At 36.4% G+C, this 25,449-nt stretch overlaps 2 protein-coding genes across 2 annotated transcripts in view; both read right to left on the minus strand.

Annotated features, from left to right (window-relative positions):
* pof1b (POF1B actin binding protein) overlaps positions 1–1,964 on the minus strand; it is a 37,979-nt gene extending 36,015 nt beyond the window's left edge. Inside the window, exon 1 of the mRNA XM_048186522.1 lies at positions 1,913–1,964. Within this exon, the coding sequence (XP_048042479.1) occupies positions 1,913–1,964 (52 nt within the window). The remainder of the gene's footprint in view (positions 1–1,912) is intronic.
* Positions 31–23,555, minus strand: LOC125266344 (kidney mitochondrial carrier protein 1-like). Its single transcript, XM_048186896.1, has 6 exons — positions 23,147–23,555; positions 22,682–22,767; positions 10,185–10,280; positions 7,715–7,839; positions 7,405–7,618; positions 31–2,367 (listed from the first exon to the last, which is right to left on the minus strand). The coding sequence occupies exons 2-6, from the start codon at positions 22,757–22,759 to the stop codon at positions 2,326–2,328; spliced, it is 555 nt and encodes a 184-aa protein (XP_048042853.1). The 5' UTR covers positions 22,760–22,767; positions 23,147–23,555; the 3' UTR covers positions 31–2,325.
* Positions 23,556–25,449: the final 1,894 nt, after the last annotated feature.

The raw sequence follows: 25,449 nt of genomic DNA on the forward strand, positions 1-25,449 counted from the left end.
AGGGAATAAATGGGACCTATAACAACCAACTTTCAGTGAACACTGCGTTTATTATCGAGGTGCAGTTACATCGGACAAAGCAAAATTTAAACCAGCCATTATTTAAAAAAAAAAAAAAAAAAGAATCTTAAAACAATTCATTGTCTATTCAACCAACAGATCATAATAAATAATGTTTGTGTTCAAAGACACTTAACCAAAGAGTGGATCACAAGGAAATTGGTAATTCCAAGCAAATATAATACCCAGCAATGGGTATTGGCTGCATTTCAATTTGAGGGAAGGAAAAAAAAAAAAAAAAAGCAGTGTTGGGGATTTTATTTGCTTCTTTTTTTCTCTCTCTCTCTCTCTCTCTCTCTAACACACACTTTAAAAAACTGGGGCAGTAAATAGTACAATTGTCATCATTGTATTAGAACATTCATCATGACTTCCATTATTCGTCCAAATGAACACCCCCACAAATTTAAATTACATCTACACAAAAGAACATTTCATTTAATAAAACAGCAAATATCTGCTAAATAAAAAATAATTTTGAAAATCTGCAAATAAAAACAAAAAAAACAAAAACAACAACAAAAAATGATCTGTGGGTGACTTGCAGTATATTGAAATAAAAACACTGGCACATTGGTTAATGTGGTTCTTGGTCTTTGCTACAGAATGAAATAAGCATTTTCAAAAGTTATCCAGAGAGGAATATATCATGCACCATGCTGTAGTGACCAATCTAGCAAAAGCCTAAGTCTGGGAAAGAATTAGAAGCAAGTATATTATAGAGGAAACCCCTGAATAACCCAGGCATTACATATACATTAAGCCATTTAAACTTGTCACCTTAAAATCGTATGAAGGACTGTTTGCCCATATAACTTTAGCAAGAATGTTTGATTACAGATAGTTTACAGTACAGTATAGCAGAAGTTCAACCTTTCATGTTTGGCTAACACACCAAGAGGCATAAAACAATCAGGCAAAGGCATAAATACAAAAGCAGGAAGTGGTAAGGCTTGAAATATATTGACATACAATGATAAATATGTAACAGTACTTTCCCAATAATAATAATAATGATAATGTCACTTTTAAAAACTCAGCAACAACAGTGCAGTTCTGGTTCAAAACATGTCCACTTTGGCAAAGGAGGCAAGCACCCAAAATGCTACCGACCCCTCTTCCCACAAAATTAAAAAAAAAAAAAAAAAAAAAAAACCTTTATATGCTATTATTTTATTCTATCATACAGTAGCCGTATTTACACACTTGACAATTGCCAAAATATTTAACATTTTGCATGTGCTTCTCAGAACACAAAACACAAACTACAAACACACATTCACGTGACAAAGAGATCGTTGCAAAAACAGAAACGAATAAAAACAGTACATATCTTGTGTACAAGTGTTTAAATTCTGTGCATGTTCAAGCATAAACTCCTCATCCATCTTCGTGGACCATTTCAGAAGTTTTAGACATAATATTGGATAAAAGAAACTTTCTGCGCACATTGGGCCTTATAGAACGAGCAATGTTGATTTAAATGTGACAACTTGAGCAAGAACGGACATGTGAATGATTGAGGCTACACTAAAATTTGCTTGTGTTTTATAAATAAGGCCCATTGAGTTCAAAGATCCAGGATGTGAGGCCACATCACCCCCTTACTAGTTCCTTTGGTATTAATTTGACCTGTATACAAGTTTGTAACATGGACATTTCCTATCATATCTGCAGTCCACAGATGAAGCAAAAAGATTTCTGGTGTCTACATGTGAACAGTTTAACTTACAAAAGATAATGTCTAATTTGGAGTGTTTTGACCTCAAATATTCCTGGGGGATCTGATATATACCCTATATAACCTATGCTTATATTCAGTAATACACTAACTATTGCTCTACATTCTCACCCAGCGGACGTGTCTTTAGTAACTTAACTTGAGCATTATGGTATGATGCCATGCTCTCAAGCCAGTGAGGAGAAACTATGCCTGATGGTTTCCAGCTATAGCGCTTTACCTCAAATATTCACCAGTGTGACTTCTAGCTGGCTATGCATATATTATGATATCACCACTGGGCCTGTGAACATGGCGCTGACGGACAGATAGCTGCCAGGAGTGAAAAATAAAGCATTTAGGTGCAAATGAGTGTGTTAAATATGTCAAGTATGTACAATACAAATGAGAACAGAATAAAACAAGTTCTTAAATAAACATACTTATAGGTACGTGATGGAGAAGGGATGGTGAATGCTAAGGACGAAGCTCCATACACACACAAACAAACACGCACAAACAGTTCAGCGAAGTCACAGACTCAGCTACAATGGAAGCTTCTTCAGCTGCTCAAAGGTTATGAAGAACTGAAACTTAAGTCAAGGATCACAGGAATATACAAGAATAGCTTGTTGTCAGGGTATGCGTTTACTCAAACAAATCTTATGCTCATGTCACAATATGAATTCTGTTTTGCCTACAGTGAAGTTCAGTGTTTTAGCACTACTTTTTTTTTTTAGAAGCGACATTTAAATCATATTTACCTGAGTTATAAAAACAAGTTCAACACCTGTATTGAATGTGTTGGGACTGCAAACAAAAACAAACATACAATACAGCCAGTGTAGCCTGAATCAAACACAAATGATTTATATGAACCAGATCTTTTTAGTAAATCAAAATCAGAGCACGACCAGTGTTGTCTGATTCTTAAGTGTGTGATATATATATCTACATTTATTTCATGTTGCAGTGTACTGACCTCTAGTGGTTGGACTATGCAAACACTACAAAACTAAGGACATTTCTAAGGGTGCTTTTAACACTGGCAGTTTAGTTCGAAACAGAGCACAGTCTGTATAAAAAATTGGAATGCGAAAGCTGTCATGTGGATTGGGGAAGCGCACCACGGTACCAAACCTGAGTCTATGTGGTTGCACTGGAACTGTGCGTGATTTGAGTGAATGTGAAAGTGTCAAACTCGTGTCTACACTTGTTCAAGTAGTAAAGTAACCTGCGTGTGCGTTTTAGTCGAGGACGTCATTACTTCAACAAAACATGTAGGGGATGACATTGGTGATGATTTACCTTGGATACGAGCGAGAGTGAGCAAATTAATGGCTTGTAATCAGCTGTCTCCAAAGAGCCTGTTTGTAAAGCAGTAGAAAGCCGCCTTCATGCGACACACATATTGTAGACCCATGTGTTGCTCACTTTGCTGCACATGATTAATAAAAACGAACAATATATTGACAAGCATTCTGTTCTTTACAATGCGGAATGCAAATTTGCGATGATGTGTTTGATATTAAACGTGTTATTAAAAGCCTATTAAGCCACAAAAGAGATACTGTTCCTTAGGCAGCCTTCAGTGCATGTGCTCCACAGTATACTGTGGGCTACAGATACATGCCTAAACGGTCAAATAGCCTACACACAAATATGTTGAAATGCCATTTTGGTAAGTATCCTCATAAACACAGTCGGTTATGTCTTAAGTCAGTGGTTCCCAAACTTTTTTGCTTGGAGTACCCCCTGAAGGAATTATCATCCTTCTGCGTACCCCCTCTCCCATTTCGACTGCAGTCACACCTTTTCCATTAAGGGACAATATTTGCCCCCTAAATTGATTTTCCAGTGCATTTTTTTTTACCTTTATGAATAATTTTATAAAATAAATAACGTTTTAAATAAAAAATGTTCAATAGAGAAATATGCAATGATGGTAAAACTAAGTAAAACTTTTAAATATTAAACAAAAACCACTGTTTTTATTAGTGAGTCATCGAGTCATTCATTCAGTAACGAAGCAAGTGGCTGTAAATGAATCATTGAATCATTGACTCACGATTCGTTCAAAGCCGCAGAATTGTTCGCGAAACACAGACGTGTGTTGTAGTTCTGTTGTGATTTTCGTTAAAACTATTATTTCATTGCAAAATACAGTAAATAAGCTACTACTGTGTTTAAAATGTACGTTTTATTTTTTGACCTGTTGTATAATAATGTCACGTTTGCAGTCATGTGGATATTTGGGAACAATTGCATTCTTGCTCGTTATCAATATTAAATACAAGAACTCACACAAGGTATGTTTTTGTCTTGTTTGAGTTATTTATAATCGATATCAATCCACTATCTGTGTCTATATTTGTTCTTCATGCTAGTAAGTGCTAAATCCCCACTTTTACAAAGGTGCATTGTCGAGAACGGCAGTAATTTAGCGCAATTTAAGTCAGCAGATTCTGCGCGCAATCTATCATATCTATGCTGCTTCTGTGGATACAGTCGTTTTTGACTGCAAATGATGAGGTAATTTGATTAAATGTACTGGATTTACGACATTTTGGTATTTAGAAATACATGCTCGATTTTAATATTATTTTAAGGTAGAATTAAATGAGCTACTCAGCATTTTGTTCGCGTACCCCCTTTTGTCACCTCACGTACCCCCAGGGGTACGCGTACCCCAGTTTGGGAACCGCTGTCCTAAGTTAATGTAAACACTGAGATGAGAAAGAGCATGTGTGTTACAGTATACTGCAGGGGTTGGCAATTAAGTTTGGCATCAGGCAAAAAAAAAAAAAAAAAAAAAAAAAAAAAATTCACCACTAGATGGCAGGCCAGAACATAGTCAAAGGATAATCCTGTAGTTGGACAGTCATTAAATGGTTAGTTCACCCAAAAATGAAAATTATGTCATTAATGACTCACCCTCATGTCGTTCCAAACCCGTAAGACCTCCGTTCATCTTCGGAACACAGTTTAAGATATTTTAGATTTAGTCCGAGAGCTTTCTGTCCCTCCATTGAAAATTGTATGTACGGTATACTGTCCATGTCCAGAAAGGTAATAAAAACATCAAAGTAGTCCATGTGACATCAGTGGGTTAGTTAGAATTTTTTGAAGCATCTAATACATTTTGGTCCAAAAATAACAAAAACTACGACTTTATTCAGCATTGTCTTCTCTTCCGGGTCTGTTGTCAATCCGCGTTCATGACTTAGTTCTTCGTTCGTGTATTCGGGTTCAAATAAATATGGCTGAGCAAAAAAATGCAGGTCTTCCTCTGTGTCAAAATCCTTAGACATGTTTGCGAAGGTTGTTTTGTTTACAGCGTGCATCTCCCTCAGACTGTAAACGAAGCTCGGGCGCACCAGATAACACATCAACAGATGACAACAGACCCGGAAGAGAATACAATGCTGAATAAAGTCGTAGTTTTTGTTACTTTTTGGACCAAAATGTATTTTCGATGCTTCAACAAATTCTAACTGACCCTCTGATGTCACATGGACTACTTTGATGATGTTTTTATTACCTTTCTGGACATAGACAGTATACCGTACATACATTTTCAAAAGAGGGACAGAAAGCTCTCGGACTAAATCTAAAATATCTTAAACTGTGTTCCGAAGATGAACGGAGGTCTTACGGTTTTGGAACGACATGAGGGTGAGTCATTAATGACTTAATTTTCATTTTTGGGTGAACTAACCCTTTAACTAAATGCCACATTTGTGTGGCGGTGTCTGGGTTTTACACTGGATAAATTAATAAAGTGGAGTAGTGACCTGGCAAGTATCTTTATTCACCAACTTGCAAGACAAGACCGCCTTGCTAAAACACACATATGTGGGAGATGCGGAATATATAAAAATAACAAAAAATAAAAGAGGACTGGAATAAGCCCATTAATGCATGTTTGAGTCATGCTCTTAACAAACTATGTTTTGTTTCCTCTTTCCATATTGTGAATAATAAATGTGTCTCATTTGAATTTGCTTGTTACACAATGGAGCCTAACTTATTGTAATAATTATTTGACGTAGCCTACTTTTACACTGAGATTAATTCCTTGGCATCCTCACGTAGCCTACTAAACTGCTTTTTTTTGTTGTTTTTAAATTGCCTGCTGGAGGTACGCTATTACGTCGTGTGCGGAGTGATGCTAACATTTAAGCTAGCTGGTGAGAGAAAATGGCACTATCAAAGAGTCTAAAGAGGAAAGTTGACAGCGAAAATAGGGCATACACAGAAGAATGGAACGACAACTACGTGTTCATCCTACCTAGTTTTGTGAATGCAAAGTCGATGTGTCTTATCTGCAACAAAGTTGTCGCTGTTTTAAAAGAATATAACACCGTGTCTACACCAGATGCAAGCGGCGCGATGCGGCAAAAGATAATAGAACCCATTTTAATCAGTGATATTGTGTACAATGGATGCAGCGCGGTATGACGCAAGTCACGTGACAACACATTCCCGACAGCAAACGGATTCCCTGAAGATCTATTTCAGAACCAGCCGCTATCAAAATAACGTGGCTGCGGGCGTGAGCCAGATATTATTGCTGGCGGGCCAGTTTTGGCCCACGGGCCGCCTATTGCCGACCACCGGTATACTGGATCCATGCATTAGCACTTAAAGTGACAGCACCCTAATAAGTGTGCTGCAGTCATTATTGTAAATCAAACAACAAAAGAAAGATAAAATCACTCACTGCTCTTGAAAGAATCAACTGTAGATTTAATAAGGAAGTGGCGACCAGGGTGGGGCGAGAGCCGTGAGGGAACAGCGCGAGGCCGGTGGCACGAGTGTTAATGAGCTTCACCTGGGAGGCGCACCGGCCTTGAGTCTCTCACGGAGGAGCTCCGGGAGCATAAAAGGAGGAGCGACGACAGTGAAGGACGAGAGAGGACCAGGCCTGGACTTTATTTTATTATGTTTGTGTGGCCGGCAGACGTCCGCGAGGGTCTGCCGGCATTACTTTCGTTTTGTTCTTTGTTTATTTTATTAAAGATTATTGTTTGAACGTTCGCCAGTTTTCGCCTCCTTCTTCCCACATTTACGAACCACATTACAAAGGATTAGTCTAAATTTAATGTATACAACAGTGTTATTTTATATTTGATTACGTTATTCAATATCTGTTGTAGGCTGTTACTTATCTGAATACCACTGTTAGTACATCTTCCTTAAAAACCTATTTGTGTTTTTGTTCAGTTGTGTTTTGCGTTTATTTGTGTTTTGTCCAATCGCACTTGGCTTGGACCGCAGCAAACGTGTCCAGTGTGAAAATCCCCTTAAAAGGGTTATTCACCCAAAAATGAAGATTATCCCATGATTTACTCACCCTCAAGCCATCCTAGGTGTATGTGCCCATCTTCTTTCAGAAGAACACAATAGTCTTGGATGCATATTATTTGGCTTCGAAATCACGCCCCCTATTCACTACCATTATTAAGCTCAGAAGAGCCAGGATATTTTTGAACATATCTCCGATTGTGTTCTTCTGAAGGAAGATAGTCATATACACCTAGGATGGCTTGAGGATGAGTACATTTTTGGGTGAACTAACCCTTTAAAGTCCTAAAACAAAGTGTTTTATTATTAAAGGATACAATGATGTTCCAGGGCCCCAGGCGCAGCCAGTTGGGCCAGAAGCCTTTATAAAGAGCAAAAAATCCTTCATTTCTCCAGGTCTGCATGAGTCCGTCCAGGGTGCCCTTGTACAGAGGGTTACCGGCGAGCACGCGCTGATTCATCATACGTGTCCTCACCACATCCACTGGGTTGGAGGCCAGTGCTCCTGCCAGACCACATGTGAAACTGGAACTAAATAAACAGAAGAAACAATATGGCTCACAAGGTCAATGTTTTATTCAAATTCAAATTTTAAAACAACAAGCAAGTACTGCTAGAAATGCTCACATGAAATGAGTGAACACCGTGTCTCCCATGAGGCCTGAATGAATCAAATGCTTCTTGGTGATATCATAGACTGGCAGCTCTACACCCACCACAATGGCTGCCCTCTGAGCAGTAGGAATGACACCCTGAAAACAATAAAGAGATCAGTGTATCAAAGCAAAGCCAATAAATGTGCTACATTTAAGAAGCTGGAATGCTAAGGAGTAATTCAAACAGCCGATGGTCACACATTAGGCTGCACTATATATTGTTTTAGCATTAATACAGCGTTGTGTCTATCTGTGATAGTCATATTGCAGTATGTGCATTGTCAAGTATAGTTATCATAGTTGATACGCGATCCGAACGGACCAGGCAAAACAGTTCGAAAAGCAGTGTTTAACCATCATACAGCGAAAGTTTATCATTTGCACATGTTTTAGTTCCTATCAGTTTAAACATTTAAGCAATTTTAAACCATTTGAACATACAAAGACATAAAAGACAAACTAAATTCAGAACTTGCATGCTGTTTTCACACACACACACACACACACACACACACACACACACACACACACACACACACACAGAGCTATGCAGCACGCAAACACTGAATTCCATTCTCGTGTCACTGTTTATTTCATTTTTTTCATTGTTCTATTGTATTTATCTATGCTTGTAATTTTTTTTTTTTTTTTCTATATTACTTATACACTGCGTTCCAAATTATTATGCAAAAGACAAATCAGTAAGATTTCTGTACAATAAACATTCAGATTTTAGTTTTTCTAAGAAAATGTTTGTTTGTTTATTTATCCATGTCGTTTTAGATAACTGGTATCAATCTCAGACAAAATAATTTGCCAGATCTATGGAAACCCTACTTAGAGGTTGTTACACATTATTAAGCAAGTCACAGTTCTCATGTATTATAGGGAGGAAGAAAGATCTTTCTGAAGATGAAAAGCATGAAATGGTCCAATTTTGTGAAAAAGGCATGAAAACAACTAATATTGTGTGAAACTGAATGGAGATTATCGAATTATCATAAGATTTGTGAGTGATTTAGAGCACAGCAGAACTCGGTCAGATAAAGGCTTATTAATGAAAGTTCCTGTAAAAAAAACTTAATTGCATTAAAAAGGCAGCTATAAAAAAAAGCCAGTGTTGAGCTGCAAACAGGTATTTGAAGCTCCTGGTGTCTCTGGAGTCTCAAGAAGCTCTCCATGCAGGCTGGCAGTTGTGCATAAAGATGCATTTCAGCCATCACTAACCAAACCTCACAAAGAGAAACATCTACAGTGGGTTTAGAAATACATGAAGACTCATTTTTAAATAGTTTTATTCACTGACTAATGCCGTATTACAATGCATGGTCGAAATGGATGGATTTCTGGATGGTTGGTGAATGGCCACCACGTTCCAACAAGACTGCAACGTCAGCAAGGAGCTGGTGGGTGATGATTTGGGCTGGAATACTGGGAAGTGAGATGGAGAGTATTAAAATGACTTTTGCAAGATATGTGGAGTTCATAACTGGCCATTTTCAGCTATGGTATAAAAAGGAGGATAGTGCATAGTACAATGCACTATTGTACAATGCACTATGCACTATCCCATGCTGCAAAAAAAACACCACAGCAATAAAACTGCTTGAAAATGTATTTCTACACCCACTGTAAATGTTTCTCTTTGTTAGGTTTGGTTAGTGGTGTCTAAAATGCATCTTTACGCACAACTGCCAGCCTGCATGGTGAGGTTCTCAAGACTCCAGAGACACCAACAGCTTCAAATACCTGTTTGCTGCTCAACACTGGCTTTTTTTATAGCTGCCCTTTTATTACAATAAATTTTTTTGATAGGAACTTTCATTAATAAGCCTTTATCTGACCGAGTTCTGCTGTGCTCTAAATCACTCACATATCTTATGATAATTCGATAATCTCCATTCAGTTTCACACAATATTAGTTGTTTTCATGCCTTTTGCACAACATTGCAACATTTCATGCTTTTCATCTTCAGAAAGATCTTTCTTCCTCTCCATATTGCATGAGAACTGTGACTTGCTTAATAATGTGGAACAACCTCTAAGTAGGGTTTCCATAGATCTGGCAAATTATTTTGTCCGAGATTGATGCCAGTTATCTAAAAAGACATGGATAAATAAACAAACAAACATTTTCTTAGAAAAACTGAAATCTGAATGTTTATTGTACTGAAATCTTACTGATATGTCAATTGCATAATAATTTGGAACGCAGTGTATACAAAATCACCCCAATCATGATCAATTCTTTCCAATTAGAGCTTTTTATCTGGTGAAACTGTTTTCATATCACAAAAAAAAAAAAAAAAAAAAAAAAAAAAAAAAAAAAAAAAAAAAAAAAATCGCAATGTCAGTTTTTTCCCAATATTGTGCAGCCCTAACACACATGCTTTGAAAACTCACCACTGATGTCGAAGACAAGACATAATGAAAGCACTCACCCTCCACAGGCCTCGAGTGCCCTCTGTCTGGTAAATGTTGATGAAATTAGACATCATGCTTCCCTGTAACAGGCTGCCTTGAGCCTGCATGCGAATCTGATAAAAGCCAAGGGAAATAACAGGACATCAAATAAAACAAGCTCAGTGGTCTGTGTTGTAAAAAATAAAAGTTAGGATAAAGATAAGATGGGCAACATACTTTACGCAAGTATGCGAACACAGCTGAGAGCAGTACGGTTATTAACTTAAGTACACATAATGTGTTAGCATACAATTCAAAAATTTGCGTGCTGGCCAAGCGCTCGTAGCTGAGTTTGTGTACTTGCGTAAAGTATGTTTTTCTGTCTAAATGACAAAACACAAATTATGACATTTATGTCTGAATGTATGGACAAAGCTTTATGTACAAGTAGTTGACTATATATTGGTCTGTAATTGGCCACAAAAAAAAAAAAAAAAAAAAAAATTATATATATATATATATATATATATATATATATATATATATATATATATATATATATATTTTAAATTGATCAAAAGTGACAGTAAAAACATTTATAATATTATAATACATTTCTATTTTAAATAAATACTGCTCTTTTGAATTTATTTTACTTATCAAAAAATCCTGAAAAAAATTACTGTTTCCACAAAAATATTAAGCGGTAGTGTTGTCACGGTACCAAAATTCCAGTAGTCGGTACCGATACCATGACAATTTTACGGTTCTCAGTAACAATTTCGGTACCACAGTAAAATCTATTGGAACTATTTTACTATTTTATATAGCCTATTTTAAAAACATTAAAGGTGCCCTAGATTCAAATTGAATTTACCTCGGCATAGTTAAATAACAAGTGTTCAGTACATGGGAAAAGACATACAGTAGGTGGACAACCAAAATGGGTATTACCACCGCGCATACCGCCGCCGCAGGGCTGTTGCGTTAACTGAAATTCAGTCGCGTGTAAAAAAACTACCGCCAGGTGGCGCAAAGGGACGGATTGGAAAGTGACTGTAATAATAAAATGTTGGTTTGTAAACGATGAAAGGACGAAGTAAAACAACAATAACATTATTATATAACATTTTAACATCCTTAAAAACCATAAAAAAATGTAAAGTGAGAGTTAATTTCAAAACGTGTGATAGTCTTAGGCTACAGTCTATGCATCAAAAATTAAAAGAAAGACCTTTACACAAAGTGGACATGCTATTGTCATTAAACAGTCATTACTAGGCATATATATATTAGGGCTGGGCGATATATCGCATGCGATTGTCAGGCGCATTTCGTCAGTAAAGCCGGCTCCCTGATTACCGCTAATTCGGCATCACCTGCTTTCAAATGGAGCGGCATTTAATAGCCAGAGCCGTAGTTCACTGACAAGCTACGCAATATCAAGTTCATTATCGAAGGCGATTCATCTGCGATAATGAACGCGATATTGCGTGGCTTGTCAGTGATCTACGGCTCTGTCTATTAAATGCCGCTCCATTTGAAAGCAGGTGATGGTGATTTAGCGGTAATCAGGGAACCGGCTTTACTGACAAAAAGCGCCTGACAATCGCATGCGATATATCGCCCAGCCCTAATATTTATATATATATATATATATATATATATATATATATATATATATATATATATATATATATATATATATATATATATATATATATATATAAAAAGGAGCACACACACACGATTACAAATTTAATATTTTCATTCTGGTCTGCTCTTAGAAAAAAAAAATGTAATGTCAGTGATTTGCAGACTAAAATACCGGCAGGAATAAATATTTTGGCTAATTTACTCATTAAAACCAAAGGTGTTCATCAGTGATTGTACATCAAGAGCAAGGACACATTGTGTGCATTTTGTTTTGTGCTTTTACCAGAACGAAACGCTTGATTGTCTGTGTGAAAACTGCGCGTGTGCACGAGCGCCATGAGAACTGATAGCAGCCGCAACGAGCACTGGCCATGATTTCAGAAACAACACATTCCAGCAGATAGATCGCCTCTTATTTAACACAGACCTATATCTTATCGAATTGAGATATTTCTTTCTTTTTAGGTACAATTATTCGCTGAGTTTAAGTTCACTTTTGAGACGTTTCAGATTCTCGCAGAGAGACAGCTGAAAGCGAACCCTATTTTTTATTTTATTTTATTTTTCAAAAGTACAAGGTTTTGTTGTTATTGTGAGCGTACACAAATAAAAGTAGACCATTTGTCGTCTTGCACTAATCTGTAGGCTATCGCCAAAAATGACGGAAGGCCTGTTTTAAGTTGTTTCAGCTGTCATGAGGAGAAAATCCATCAGAAAGCGCCGGCGTGTTCGTCGGCCAGAGGGATAAAAATGTAGCCAATTTAGTTTCATATTTATATTTAAATATTGGGCTATTGCCTATTTTTTTTATTTTTTTTATTTCACCTATGTTCATTATGAAAAGGGAATAGCATGATGGATGCGCAATGTCGGGAGACATGCAGCGGGTCAGACATGAGTTTGACCACTTCATTAAGTTTTGTTTTATAGCAAGTCTTTCTTTAAAGTGAATTTCGTTTTGTAGAAATTGTATCTTAATTTCAATCAATGTTTCATCAACCAATTGCCTATATTTAATAATTAGGAAGAAAACCAAGAAAGTCGGGTGTGGAATGGATTGAAGTGCGTAACAAACGAAACCATGTTTCCGCGGCCTTTAAATAAGGCTGAATCAATATACGTCTTTCTGTTTTAATTAAATTTATTTATTACTTTATTACATGTCTTTATTACTTAAATAATTGATAAGATGTTTTTGGTCGAACAATATATTTTAGTTGGTCTAGTTAGACACAAATTTGCGTAGTGGCTTATTGTGCAAACTTTTTTTCCTACCACACGCCAAACTCATAACATTTCTTGCAGATTTAAAAAACAAAAACAAAACAAAAAACAAACAAACAAACAAACAAAAAAAAACACGACGCTCCGACTTTTAAAAAAATCCTCGCTCCAGTCAAAACTGCGCACATACTCTGCTCGGCAGCAGCAGACGCCAAACGCACGGGGGGAGGGTTGATCCCATTCGGAACTTCTGGAGTGGAGCGAAACACTGCAAATCCCCATAACACAAACAAATAAAGAAACTTACTGCAAATACTCATAACAGAGTCTAACAATTGTGTATTTTGTCAGCTTATTTCATATGATCGGATCAGGATGTTAAAATTAACAAAAAGCATCAAGATTGCAAAAAGGTCTGTCACACGCATAGCTTAATATTTTGAGTCTCCCACCCTCTGGATTAATGGCTTTGGTGACAAACATTTTAAACAAAACGCCCTTCCCCCTATCTCAAACTTGTCAAGTGTTGCAGAGCAAGCACTGTTAGGTTGGGTGAGTGCCTTTTATACACACAAGATAATGTAAACATTATACATTGATATATAAATGGAACACAATCGGTTTGTTGTTTTTGTTTGTTTTTCTTTAACATTTTTATTTTATTTCTTTGTCTTTAAGGAACATTGGATGGCAGTAAAGATTCTGTACAGTTATTGTTCTAATAATACGGAGCCAATGTTACATATCTGCTTTACAGCTTAACCACAGTTTGCAACATCAGCAGTTATTGAAATGAACTGAATCAACACAGATCTGCTGATATAAATAAATAGGCCTAAATAAATAGCAAAAAAAAACTAGATTGGGTTTGTACGGTTCATTTGAAATATAATTTAATAATTTATGTTATGATGTTATAGAGGCACAATGTACAGATGCCTATATGTTTTGCATAAAGTAAGAATATTTAATAAAGAATCTTAAACTTCCAATGTTAAACATGTTTTAGTCATTTTGCTCTAACTGCAGTCAAAATACAAATAGGCCTATAAAATATTTTTATGCATTGTGTAGCCCATTGTGAAGCGCCAGATTAGGCGCAAACTATAGCAGAAACTTTTTATCTTAATAGCCTAGCACTTGTTAAATAACAAAATGTTGATTATTGGGATATCAAAGTTTTTTTGTTGTTTGTAATTGTGTAGCTTATGGCATGACATTTCTTTTTGTAATGTTTATGAGCGTGTTAATGGATACAAACTGCACAATTGCAGTTTATCAGATTGTTACATAGCTATAATTGCACGATAATTGAAACATTAACACATTTAAATCGTCTGATAATCATACAGTAGTTAACATGAACCCTTTGTAAGCGATGTATTACCATTACATCATGGGCGTACGGGACACCCCCGCACCACCTTTGCTTTTTTAGAACTAAACTAAATTGACTAAAGATAAAAATAAAGCATCCAACTGAAGCCCAAAAATGCAAGCAGAATACCATAGAAAATAGTGCTAAATTACCACAAAAGGGGGAAAAAAAAAAATAAAAATCACTGTTTCCATCGCCGTTTGTAAGGTACCCAAGACAACAGCAAGCTTTGATGCGCTGTGCTACTGTGTTACTGTTAGCGGTCGTGTGCCGAGACAAAATTGTTCGGTCTTTGCTGAGATATTATTATTATTATTAGTATTATATATTGCCCAAACGTAAAAATATCCTAGCCAATAAGTCTAGAGTTGGGCTATTTCTTTATTCTTTTACTGTAAATACATGAATTTAGTTTAGGCCTATATCATTTGATGCACCGATCGAAAATACTGAAAATTTGCGGCCGAAACAGCAATTTACGCGCTTGTCTAGAAGCCTAGCCTATACGCAAATTTGTGTCTAACTTAGAATTTAGACCACCTAAAATATATTGTTAGACCAAAACATCTTATCAATTAATTAAGTAATAAAGGCATGTATTTAAGAAATTTAAAGGTGCCCAAGAATGCTTTTTCACAAGATGTAATAAGTCTAAGGTGTCTCCTGAATGTGTCTGTGAAGTTTCAGCTCAAAATACCCCATAGATTTTTTTAAATACATTTTTTTAACTGCCTATTTTGGGGCATCATTAACTATACACTGGTTTTTTCAGTCGCCGCCCCTTTAAATCGTGTGCCCCCTGCCTCACGAGCTCTCGACTATATTACAGCGCATTTACAAAGTTCACAATATAACCCTCAAATGGAGCTTTACAAGATGTTCGTCATGCATGCTGTGTGCATACATCGAATCATGTGAGTAAAGTATTTATTTTGATGTTCACATTTGATTCTCTATGAGTTTGAGGCTATACTCTGTGGCTAAAGCTAACATTACACACTGTTGGAGACATTTTTAAAGAATGAAGATGTGTTTATGAATTATACAGACTGCAAGTGTTTAAAAATGAAAATAGCGATGGCTCTCTTGTCTCCGTGAATACAGTAATAAACGATGGTAACTTTAACCACATTTAACAGTACATTAGCAACATGCTAACGAAACATTTAGAAAGACAATTCACAGATGTCACTAAAAATATCATGCTATCATGGATCATGTCAGTTATTATTGCTCCATCTGCCATTTTTCGCTGTTGTTCTTGCTTGCTTACCTTGTCTGTGCACAGATCCAGGCGTTAATACTGCCTTTCCTTGTCTAATGCTTGAACATGGGCTGGCATATATGCAAATATTGGGGGCGTACACCCCGACTGTTACGTAACAGTCGGTGTTATGTTGAGATCCGCGTGTTTTCCGGAAGTCTTTTAAACAAATGAGATTTACATAAGAAAGAGGAAGCAATGGGGTTTGAAACTCAATGTATGTCTTTTCCATGTACTGAACTCTTGTTATTCAACTATGACAAGATAAATTCAATTTTTCATTCGAGGGCACCTTTAATAAAAACAGAAAGACGTCTATTGATTCAGCCTTATTCAAAGGCCACGGAAGCATGAGTTCGTTTGTTACGCACTTCAATCCATTCCACACCCGACGTTCATGGTTTTCTTCCTAATTATTAATAATTGGTTGATGAAACATTGATTGAAATTAAGATACAATTTCTACAAAACGAAATTCGTTTTAAAGAAAGACTTACTATAAAACAAAACTTAATGAAGTGGTCAAACTCATGTCTGACCCGCTGCATTTGTCTCCCAACATTGCGCATCCGTCATGCTATTCACTTTTCATAATCAACATTGGTGACATATTAAAAAAAATTATATTAGTCTATAGCCCAATATTTAAATATGTTAAATTGGTTAAATTTTTATCCCTCTGGCCGACGAAAGGGCCGGCGCGTTCTGATGAATTTTCTCCTCATGACAGCTGAAACAACTTAAAACAGGCCTTCCGTCATTTTTGGCGATAGCCTACAGATTAGTGCAAGACTACAAATGGTCTACTTTTATTTGTGTACGCTCACAATAACAACAAAACATTGTACTTTTGAAAAATAAAATAAAATAAAAACAGGGTGCGCTTTCAGCTGTCTCTCTGCGAGAATTTAAAACGTCTCAAAAGTGAACTTAAACTCAGCGAATAATTGTACCTGAAAAGAAAGAAACATCTCAACTCGATAATAAATTCGTGGGTCTGTGTTAAATAAGAGGCGATCTATCCGCTGGAATGTGTTGTTTCTGATATTTTAAGGAATAGAATACACTCCTGCATTTAAATGCGGCTGCAGGAGTTGCAGTTTTTTATGACATTTTATTAATCCGTCCATTCTTTTTAGTTTTAATGATTTAGCTAAATCGTGCCTTAATAATGGGAGCGAAATTATTCAGTGACTCACGTTTTACTAAAATAAAGGATATAATTCATGAAACACGCAACAATTTCTTAATCAGTGTCCAAACAGATAGGCTATATTTTTCCTAAGTAGTTATCTGTCAAATAAAGGACAGGTAACGAATAACAAAGTATGTGCGTGTCAAAAATCCATGCTGTTTTATTTAAGGAGTTTAAAATATAAATAAAAATGTATTTGTGATAAATATAAATATGTGAGAAAATTGACATTTTGCATAAAGATAAATGTGCTTTGATGCATTTGTTGGATAACGTGGTTAAAACGCCACTCAGCGGTCAAAAGCTGCAAATGCACTTTGCGACGCGGCGGTAGAAACACCGTTTTGGATGGCCACCTACTGTACAGTGAGTCTCAAACTCCATTGTTTCCTCCTTCTTATATAAATCTCATTTGTTTCAAAGACCTCCGAAGAACAGTCAAATCTCAACATAACACCGACTGTTACGTAACAGTCGGGGTGTACGCCCCCAATATTTGCATATGCCAGCCCATGTTCCCAACATTATGAAAGGTATTAGACAAGGGCAGAATGTCTGGATGTGCACAGCTGAATCAACAGACTAGGTAAGCAAGCAAGGACAATAGCAAAAAATGGCAGATGGAGCAATAATAACTGACATGACCCATGATAACATGATATTTTTAGTGATAGTTGTAAATTGTCTTTCTAAATGTTTCGTTAGCATGTTGCTAATGTACTGTTAAAGTTACCATCGTTTCTTACTGTATTCACAGAGACAAGAGCCGTCGCTATTTTCATTTTTAAACAGTCTTTTAAACATGCATTATAAGCAGTCTGTATAATGCATAAACAACTTCATTCTTTATAAATCTCTCCAACAGTGTAGCATTAGCCGTTAGCCACGGAGCATAGCCTCAAACTCATTCAGAATCAATGTAAACATCAAAATAAACACTGTACTTACGCGATCAGACATGCTGCATGACGAACACTTTGTAAAGATCCATTTTGAGGGTTATATTAGCTGTTTGAACTTTTTTTATGTTGTTTAAGGCAAGCGCGAGCTCTTGGGGCGTGGAGCACGAGATTTAAAGGGCCACACACCCTGAATCGGCTCATTTTCAATGAAATACATTTTGAAAAAAAAAAAAAAAAAAAAACACATGCTCAAACATACATGGTGGTAGGTAAGGTAGGTTTTGAAGCTGGTATGCTGGTCAAATGCTGGTCCTAAACTGGTCCTGCTGGTCCATGCTAGTCCTAAACTGGACCTGGATCAGCTCAAACCAGCATACCAGCTTCAAAATCTACCTTACCAGCATGCTGTTTTTTTTTCCAACAGGGGTAACAGACGTGCGCGTTTATAAAAAAATAGCTATTCTGTCAGTGAAACAACACACTACAGCCTGTAAAACTATGAAATAAATATCGGTAAATAATGGTAACCTAAATAATAAGAAATTTAAATATTATTTCAAAAAACATTAGTTTATTTCCACACAAAGATGCGTCATATAGCCAAAGTCCCGTTATTCTATAGTCTTTGATATAGCTGCTTTGAGAGGGATGTGGGCCACGAGCAGGAAAGAGACCATTTCTCTTTAATAATATCTTCATATTATCTCCTGATGTTACAAGCAACTGACACTTGTTGTAAAAGGTCTGAAGAGTGAGTTTTATCTTCAGCAGGGGCAGGACATTCAGGCTGTGTTTGATTTTGCGCTGTCAGAGAAAACGAAAGTAAAAATCACCAGCGTGTGTGAAACGGTCTAACGTATATAAACTTGACGCACCTTATAAAGTCTAATAACAAGCACAAAATGTGTTAAATAGAAACTGACGTGCAAGCAAAAAAGTTTCTGTCCTTCAGTGTTTTTTCTACTTTACCACAGTAAAGAATGCAAATATAATAGGCCTAATTAAAAGTGAACCAAAGGAAGAAACGTTTATGCATGAGTGAAGATTTGGGAAAATAAACAGAGATTCCATGTTCAGTGGAATAACGAATGGAATATTGTTAAATTCTCTGATAATCAGGTGACCAGATCGCGATTGACAAAACAGAATACAAATCTTAAAATGTATGGACTATGTATACCTCTCTCATTCAGCATGAACCAAAATGTTTCCATGGATGCGATGTCACATTTAATTGCTAATCTATTATTTATTCTATAAACAAAGCTTTGTGCTTCACTCGTGTCACATTCACGTAATACTGCCACAGTCCTATCAGTGGATACCAAATATACCCGGAATCTCGGTACTACTGGTAATACAGAAATGCTGGTATCGTCACATTTTCAAAATTTCAGTACCGACTTGGTAACGAAGTACCGGTACTTTTGACCATAGACATATAATAAACACTAGACGCCCCATTGGCCGCTGGACCGTACGTCAACGGCGCTGCCATGTTGTGCGGGGCAACGTTCACATTACGCTCATAACTGGAATTGAGAAAAATGCCTGCTTCGTGTGCTGCTTGTGGCTGTACAAATCGCTGCACAATTGAAAACCGGTCTCGGGGAATAACCTTTCACAGGTAAGACTGAACATTTGTTTCTGGTTGTATGGTCATTATATAATTGATAGTAGTTGGCCACCGGAGTCAGTTAGACTAAAATAGCTAGCGATGTCACTAATTAGCTGTGAAAGTTGAGACGTGAGTTTACATGATTTCTAATAATTTTAGCTTATGTTATTTTATAAACTAAAGTTTAAATATGCATCTCTATTTTATTAAAACCGACTTTTATGACAAGTACTCGTTACGGCTAAGTGACTGATATTTTGTTAATCTAACCCTTACTTTAAGGTTAGTTAGTGGGCTAGCTTTTCACACATTTAAGGTTTCACAAAGACAACGAGTTGAGGAGACAGTGGTAGCTAGAAGGAAAGTTTCCCGACCCATCTACATTATTTAAAAGTTTGCCATTAAATGGTGATTTGTTTATATTTTTATTTCTTTTTCAGCCCATTGCAACCAGGGCTACACAAGCCTCAAGGAAAGCTGAGGAGAGTCTGTCAGTGGACTGTTCTCACCATTTCCAAGAGACTGATGGAAAATATATAGCCTTTTGTTGTTATTATTATTATACCAATATGTTATTATTGTACTAGTCACTATTTAATTTACTATTTTTATTATTGTCTATATTATTCTGCAATTGATATTACATTGTATTTGCGATTATTATTATACCAATACTATAATTATCAATCTATTATAGTTATGATGTTATATTATTGTCTATATTCTGTAAATGATACTACATATTCTATTGCTATTATAGTATTATTATACAATATGCTATTATCAATATATTATATTATTGTACTTATACTATTTTATAAATGTTCTATTCATTACTATTTTATTTGTTGTATACTGTTTGTTTATTGACAATATTATATAGCCTACTTTATTATTGACTATATTATTATATTATATACTACATAAACTATTTCTTAGGCCGTGTGTCCACCAGAGCGTTTTTAGCCAGCTGAAAACGCTAGGAGCTCTGCTTAAAATGCCTGTCTGTGAGAGCTTGAGAGCGCTTCTGCAGCGCAGCGTTTTTTTCCGTTGAGACGCTTTGTTGCTATGATACGGAATATCCGCGGCACTGTTACTTAAAACTGATTTTTAAGGTAATTTGTTTCAGACTTAAAATGTTGACACAATATGAAATTACTTTGCTATGTATTTTCGGAGAGCAGCAATATTAATTTCTCATCCATTTTGTTTCTGTTTATTGATGTCGCTGTAGAGCAAGAATGTGACAGTTGGACGGAATTGTATTTGTCCCGCCCCTCCTTCATTCTGATTGGATGGCTGGCTAAAAAGTGACAGTGATGAGCGCAGCGTTTTACTCAAAGTTGAGCATTCTTCAATTCGAGGCGACCAGTAAAAAACGCTGAGCTCGCAGCGCTTGAGCGTTAAAAAGACGCTTAGCGCCTCGTTAAGGCCCTTTCACACAGGACGCGGTATGCGCTGCGCTCGCCGCTGGGTTCAGCGCAGCTCTTCAGATACAAAGCGATTTGCGCTGCGCTGGCCAGAGCACATTAGTTGGAGTTTTCCAAACTTGTATCGGGAGTTCTAATCATCTAATCGTCTAATCATTTGATTGTTCCACCTTTCTGTCAGCAGCAAAGTATATGTCCCGTGCTAAGAAGTGTCTGTCATGTCTTCATGATACAGCTTTTCTCCCGATGTCTCTATACGACCAGCAAACTTGTATTGTATAGGTCTGGAAATTCCAACACAGTCAATAGCTGTTCATCCATTTTGCTTTCCGATTGTTTGAATGCCCCGTTGCTATTGGTCGCGCGGGTAATCGTCACAGAGCGCAGTGGCAAAAGTTTAACTATTTTGAACTTTGACCGCGGCGTGCGCGCAAGCTGCGCTCCGCTGCGTCTGCGCTTTAGTCGACGCAGTCCTCGCGCGGCACAAGTCATTGAAACAAATGGGTTTCATAGCGCAGCGCATACCGCGTCCTGTGTGAAAGGGCCTTTACGCTCCTGGCGTTTAAAAAACGTGGCGCTCCCATTGAAAACAATTGAAAAAGTACGCTAGCAGCTGGAAAAAACACTCTGGTGGACACACGGCCTTATAATGTATAACAAACTAATTACTATTCTCAATTTCTTTATTTGCATTGCACTGTAGATGTACCATATCATATGTATTACCATAAAGGATCCATCAGTTATCTTTGTTGTTGTATGTTTTTGGAGTATCTATTTGTATCATTTTAGTGCTATAAAAATACAGAAAGCAGCCTGTGTGATTTGTATTTGATTATTTTTGTTTCATTTTATCAATGGTGGTCAATTAAGTTCAAGAAAAGCTAAAATTGCATTAAAGACAGAAAATCCCTTTTTTAAAATAAGAAAACGTTATTTAATTTAATGTGAAAATTAAATTATATCTCAGTATGGGCGTTTTCACAATTCTTATGCAAGAATAAAGCAGTCAAATACATGACAAGTCTGAGCTTTGACTATTTTTTATTAAAATAAATATTTTGTATGTCTAACTATAGAGATCTTAAGTAACTAGAACTTTTTGTACACCACGTACATTATAAACCACTGAAATTGGTTGATAAATGTAAACGTTATTTTTGTTTTTATCCAGAAAAACCGCAGCTCGTCCGGTTACTTGTGTTTGTTAACAGCGTAGTCTTGCCCCGCACAATATGGCAGACTCGTTGACGTATCGCAGCAACAGTCCAAAGCGGCCAATAGGGCGTCTAGTGTTATTATATGTCTATGCTTTTGACAACACTATTAAGCGGCACAATTATCATTAGCAAAAACAGTTTTCAACATTGCCAACAATAATAAACGTTTCTTGAGCATCAAATCAGCATATTAGAATGATTTCTGAAGGATCATGTGATACTGAAGCAGCAATGATGCTGACAATTCAGATTTTCCATTATTTTAAATTGTAGTAATATTTCAGTTTTTGGATCAAACAAATCTCATTTGTCAAATTAAATTTTGCATATGTATTTATTTATTTATATTTTCTAATCTCTATTTATTTTCAATAATACATTTTCCATATTTTTATATAAACATTATCATATCCTGGATACTGGAAAAACTAACAAACAACTACTTATATTAGCCTTTCTTACTTAATACCCTAAAAACATTGCTAAAATAAAAAAAACAAACAAAATAAAAAAAATAAATAAATAAATAAATAAATAATAATAAAAAAAAAATATATATATATATATATATATATATATATATATATATATATATATATATATATATATATATATATATATATATATATCTGAGGAGATTTTACGTACCTTTAGCACATCAGTTGGATTTGCCAAAGAGGAGGACAAAACACCAGACACCACCCCACAAAATACATTTATCACCATAGTTTCATCTGAAAAACAGACCAGAGCATCCATTAGATTCAGAATGATCCTTAGCATGTTTCATTAAAGATTCAGAGGGGAAAAAAAAAAAAAAAAAAAAGCTACAAAACGTTAAGCAGATTAACTATTCAAATTAATAAGGCAGAAGTAAGAAAGACATGCAATAAATAATCAAAAAACAGATTAACTAAATTAAAGCTCACTAAAGCCTTATTTTGGTAAATGCCTTGTTTCACTATTTTAAGATGTGGCACCTCGTCTTGATAGAGCAAGGCACCAATGATAAAGACCCCAAGAGAGAAAAATGAATGAGATTAGAGTTCAGTGTGATGACAGTAGGAGAAAGAAAAAAAATTAAGTGTGGATCAAATTTAGATCGATAGTTACAGTAATTCCTTGATCAATGTGACCAACAGTCAGAACAGCCATTTTGGCAGGAGGACGGGCATTGGTACCCCCACACCAGCAGGCAAAGCCTGTATCAAAATAAGCATTTGACACAAAGTGGCAACATCCTTGGAAAACAATGCAGTGAAAGCAATAGAAATTGGCCAGAAGAGTCTAAATACAGCCTGTTCAATACATTAAAAAAGCCTAGCTGTGACCTTGCTTTGAGTGTTTGTCACAAGGATTCAAGCAATCAAAAGTCTGTGTTGTTTGCAGAGAAGGGAAGATTTTGTACCATGTCAGATGGAAATCCGCTGGCGCCAGCACTAGATAAGGTAATGCTAGAGACGTGTCTGCCTGCCGCTTCAGCACCTTTTGTTTGGACCGCACATTAGTGATGGTGGTTACACCTTGTTTTCTAGAACAGTACTGCTAGAGCTGGGCTTGTGGCATAACTGTCGTAATGGGGTTTAAAAAAAATTTAGCTAAATGTTACATTATTTATTTATTTTTTTAAATCAAAAAGACATACTCCTTGAAACCCTGTTGTCTATATCCATTGTGTGTCTATATCCACCATCCACTTAAAACCACCAAACAAGCAATAGCCACTGGTGAAAAAAACTGTATAATATTCCAGTGAGGTTTTATCGAGCATGTCAATCTAGCACATTTGAGCTTCTGTTCATCATATTTGATGTCTTTCATGTGTAAAGTGATCTTGTCTCTTCAGAAGACTTGAATAAAAGCACTTGATCCACATGGATTACTTTAATAATCTCTTTATAAAGCATCAAAGTTTTGGTGCAATGAGCTTTCAATGGAGGGACCGAATTGTCTCATGTTTCACCAAAAACTTCGTATTTCTGTTTCATAGAGAAACAAAAGTGCTATGGATTTGAAACACAAGTAAATTTAAATTTTGGGATGAACTAACCCTTGTAATTAATCAAAAACTATACAGCTAGACACTTCGGTGCAGTTCCTGAACAAATTGCTCTTATGTGACAGTTCTTTTTAGTGAAACAAAAACACTTACAATCAATCAGGGACGCGTTTCCAAAAAGCATCATTAGCCAACTATGGTCACAAGATCTGTTGAATTGTGCTGGTAATGACGGAACTTGCACCCAAGAGCGGTTAATGAGAACTGAATTTTTCAGACTCACTTACTAAACCGAATGTTATTGCTTTCATCATGTCAGATTAGAAATAAACCAACTTTAATTAAAATAGGGTTAGGGCCAGATTTACTAAGCAGGCCAAATTAGCATGAGCGCAATCCCATAAAAGCACCAATGGGAGTGGAAAGTTCTGCGGGTGATTTACTGACAATGCACACATTAAAGAACACACACGCAGACAGATCATTTCCATAATGACCAACGCAATCTACCAAGAGCAGTGCAAATTAGCATTTGGTTTAAGACATGCTTTTGGGCGGTAAATAATGGCGCAAATACCAGTAAATTAACTGGTGCAAACCTTAGTTAAAACAGTATTTTTTTCACACCAAAAGAGGGTTTGTGCTTGAGTTAGCTGCAAGTAAATCTGGCCCTGAGAGCCTAAAAAAGTCTGTCTGTAGAACACACAAAAACGTAATGCATTTCTTAATTGTAAAATGTGTTGAATTGGATGAATGAATGAATGTTTGAATTTGAAAGGAATTAAGAAACCAGAATTGTAAGAAATCCACTCAAAATCATTAACTTTTCCCAATTCCCATCCATTTTGTGGAGCGAGACCTTGAACCATAAAGACTTTGCTGTGGGCGGGACTATTCATCAAAACAGCACGTTTATAAAAACAAACGAGCAGCGATGGCGGGCCCAAGCCCGGTGGCACCGCCACCCCGGTGGCTTCAGGGCAGCTGTGCACAGCGGGCAATAGGCACTTAAAACGGTTAAACATCAAAGGACTATGTCAAATTCACTCCACATTTACTGCACTACAAGGTGCCACTATAGAGCCCCTCCTCCCTGCCCATTTTCAAAGGATTACATGTGCCAAGTTTTAACATTATTCTGATGAATTTTGAAGCAAATCAGGTAAAAATAAGAGGGTGATCTCAATGTATGCTGAAAGTGACACATTTTCTGCTTCCAGTTGGTGGCGCTATGACTTTGAATCACAATAGTCACATCCATGTGATCAGCCTTGTACAACGAAGACTAAGCCGAAGTTTCATCAAAATCAATTAATGTATGCAGAAGTTATAACACTTTGTTTCCCTTTTCTTGCCATAAATTCGTTGCCTCGCCACGGCCAAACCGTTTGAGATATCCAAAATCCGTTTGCAATTA

The sequence above is a fragment of the Megalobrama amblycephala genome, linkage group LG4, assembly GCF_018812025.1.
Source record: "Megalobrama amblycephala isolate DHTTF-2021 linkage group LG4, ASM1881202v1, whole genome shotgun sequence".
Lineage (NCBI taxonomy): Eukaryota > Metazoa > Chordata > Actinopteri > Cypriniformes > Xenocyprididae > Megalobrama > Megalobrama amblycephala.

Coding starts and splice junctions, on each gene's coding strand:
- LOC125266344 (XM_048186896.1), bottom strand. CDS start 22,759: ATGGTGATAAATGTATTTTGTGGGGTGGTGTCTGGTGTTTTGTCCTCC. Junction 7,619..7,714: donor ACGGTGTTCACTCATTTCAT/GTGAGCATTTCT, acceptor CTGTTTATTTAG/TTCCAGTTTCACATGTGGTC. Junction 2,368..7,404: donor TGGGGCCCTGGAACATCATT/GTATCCTTTAAT, acceptor CTTAAGTTTCAG/TTCTTCATAACCTTTGAGCA.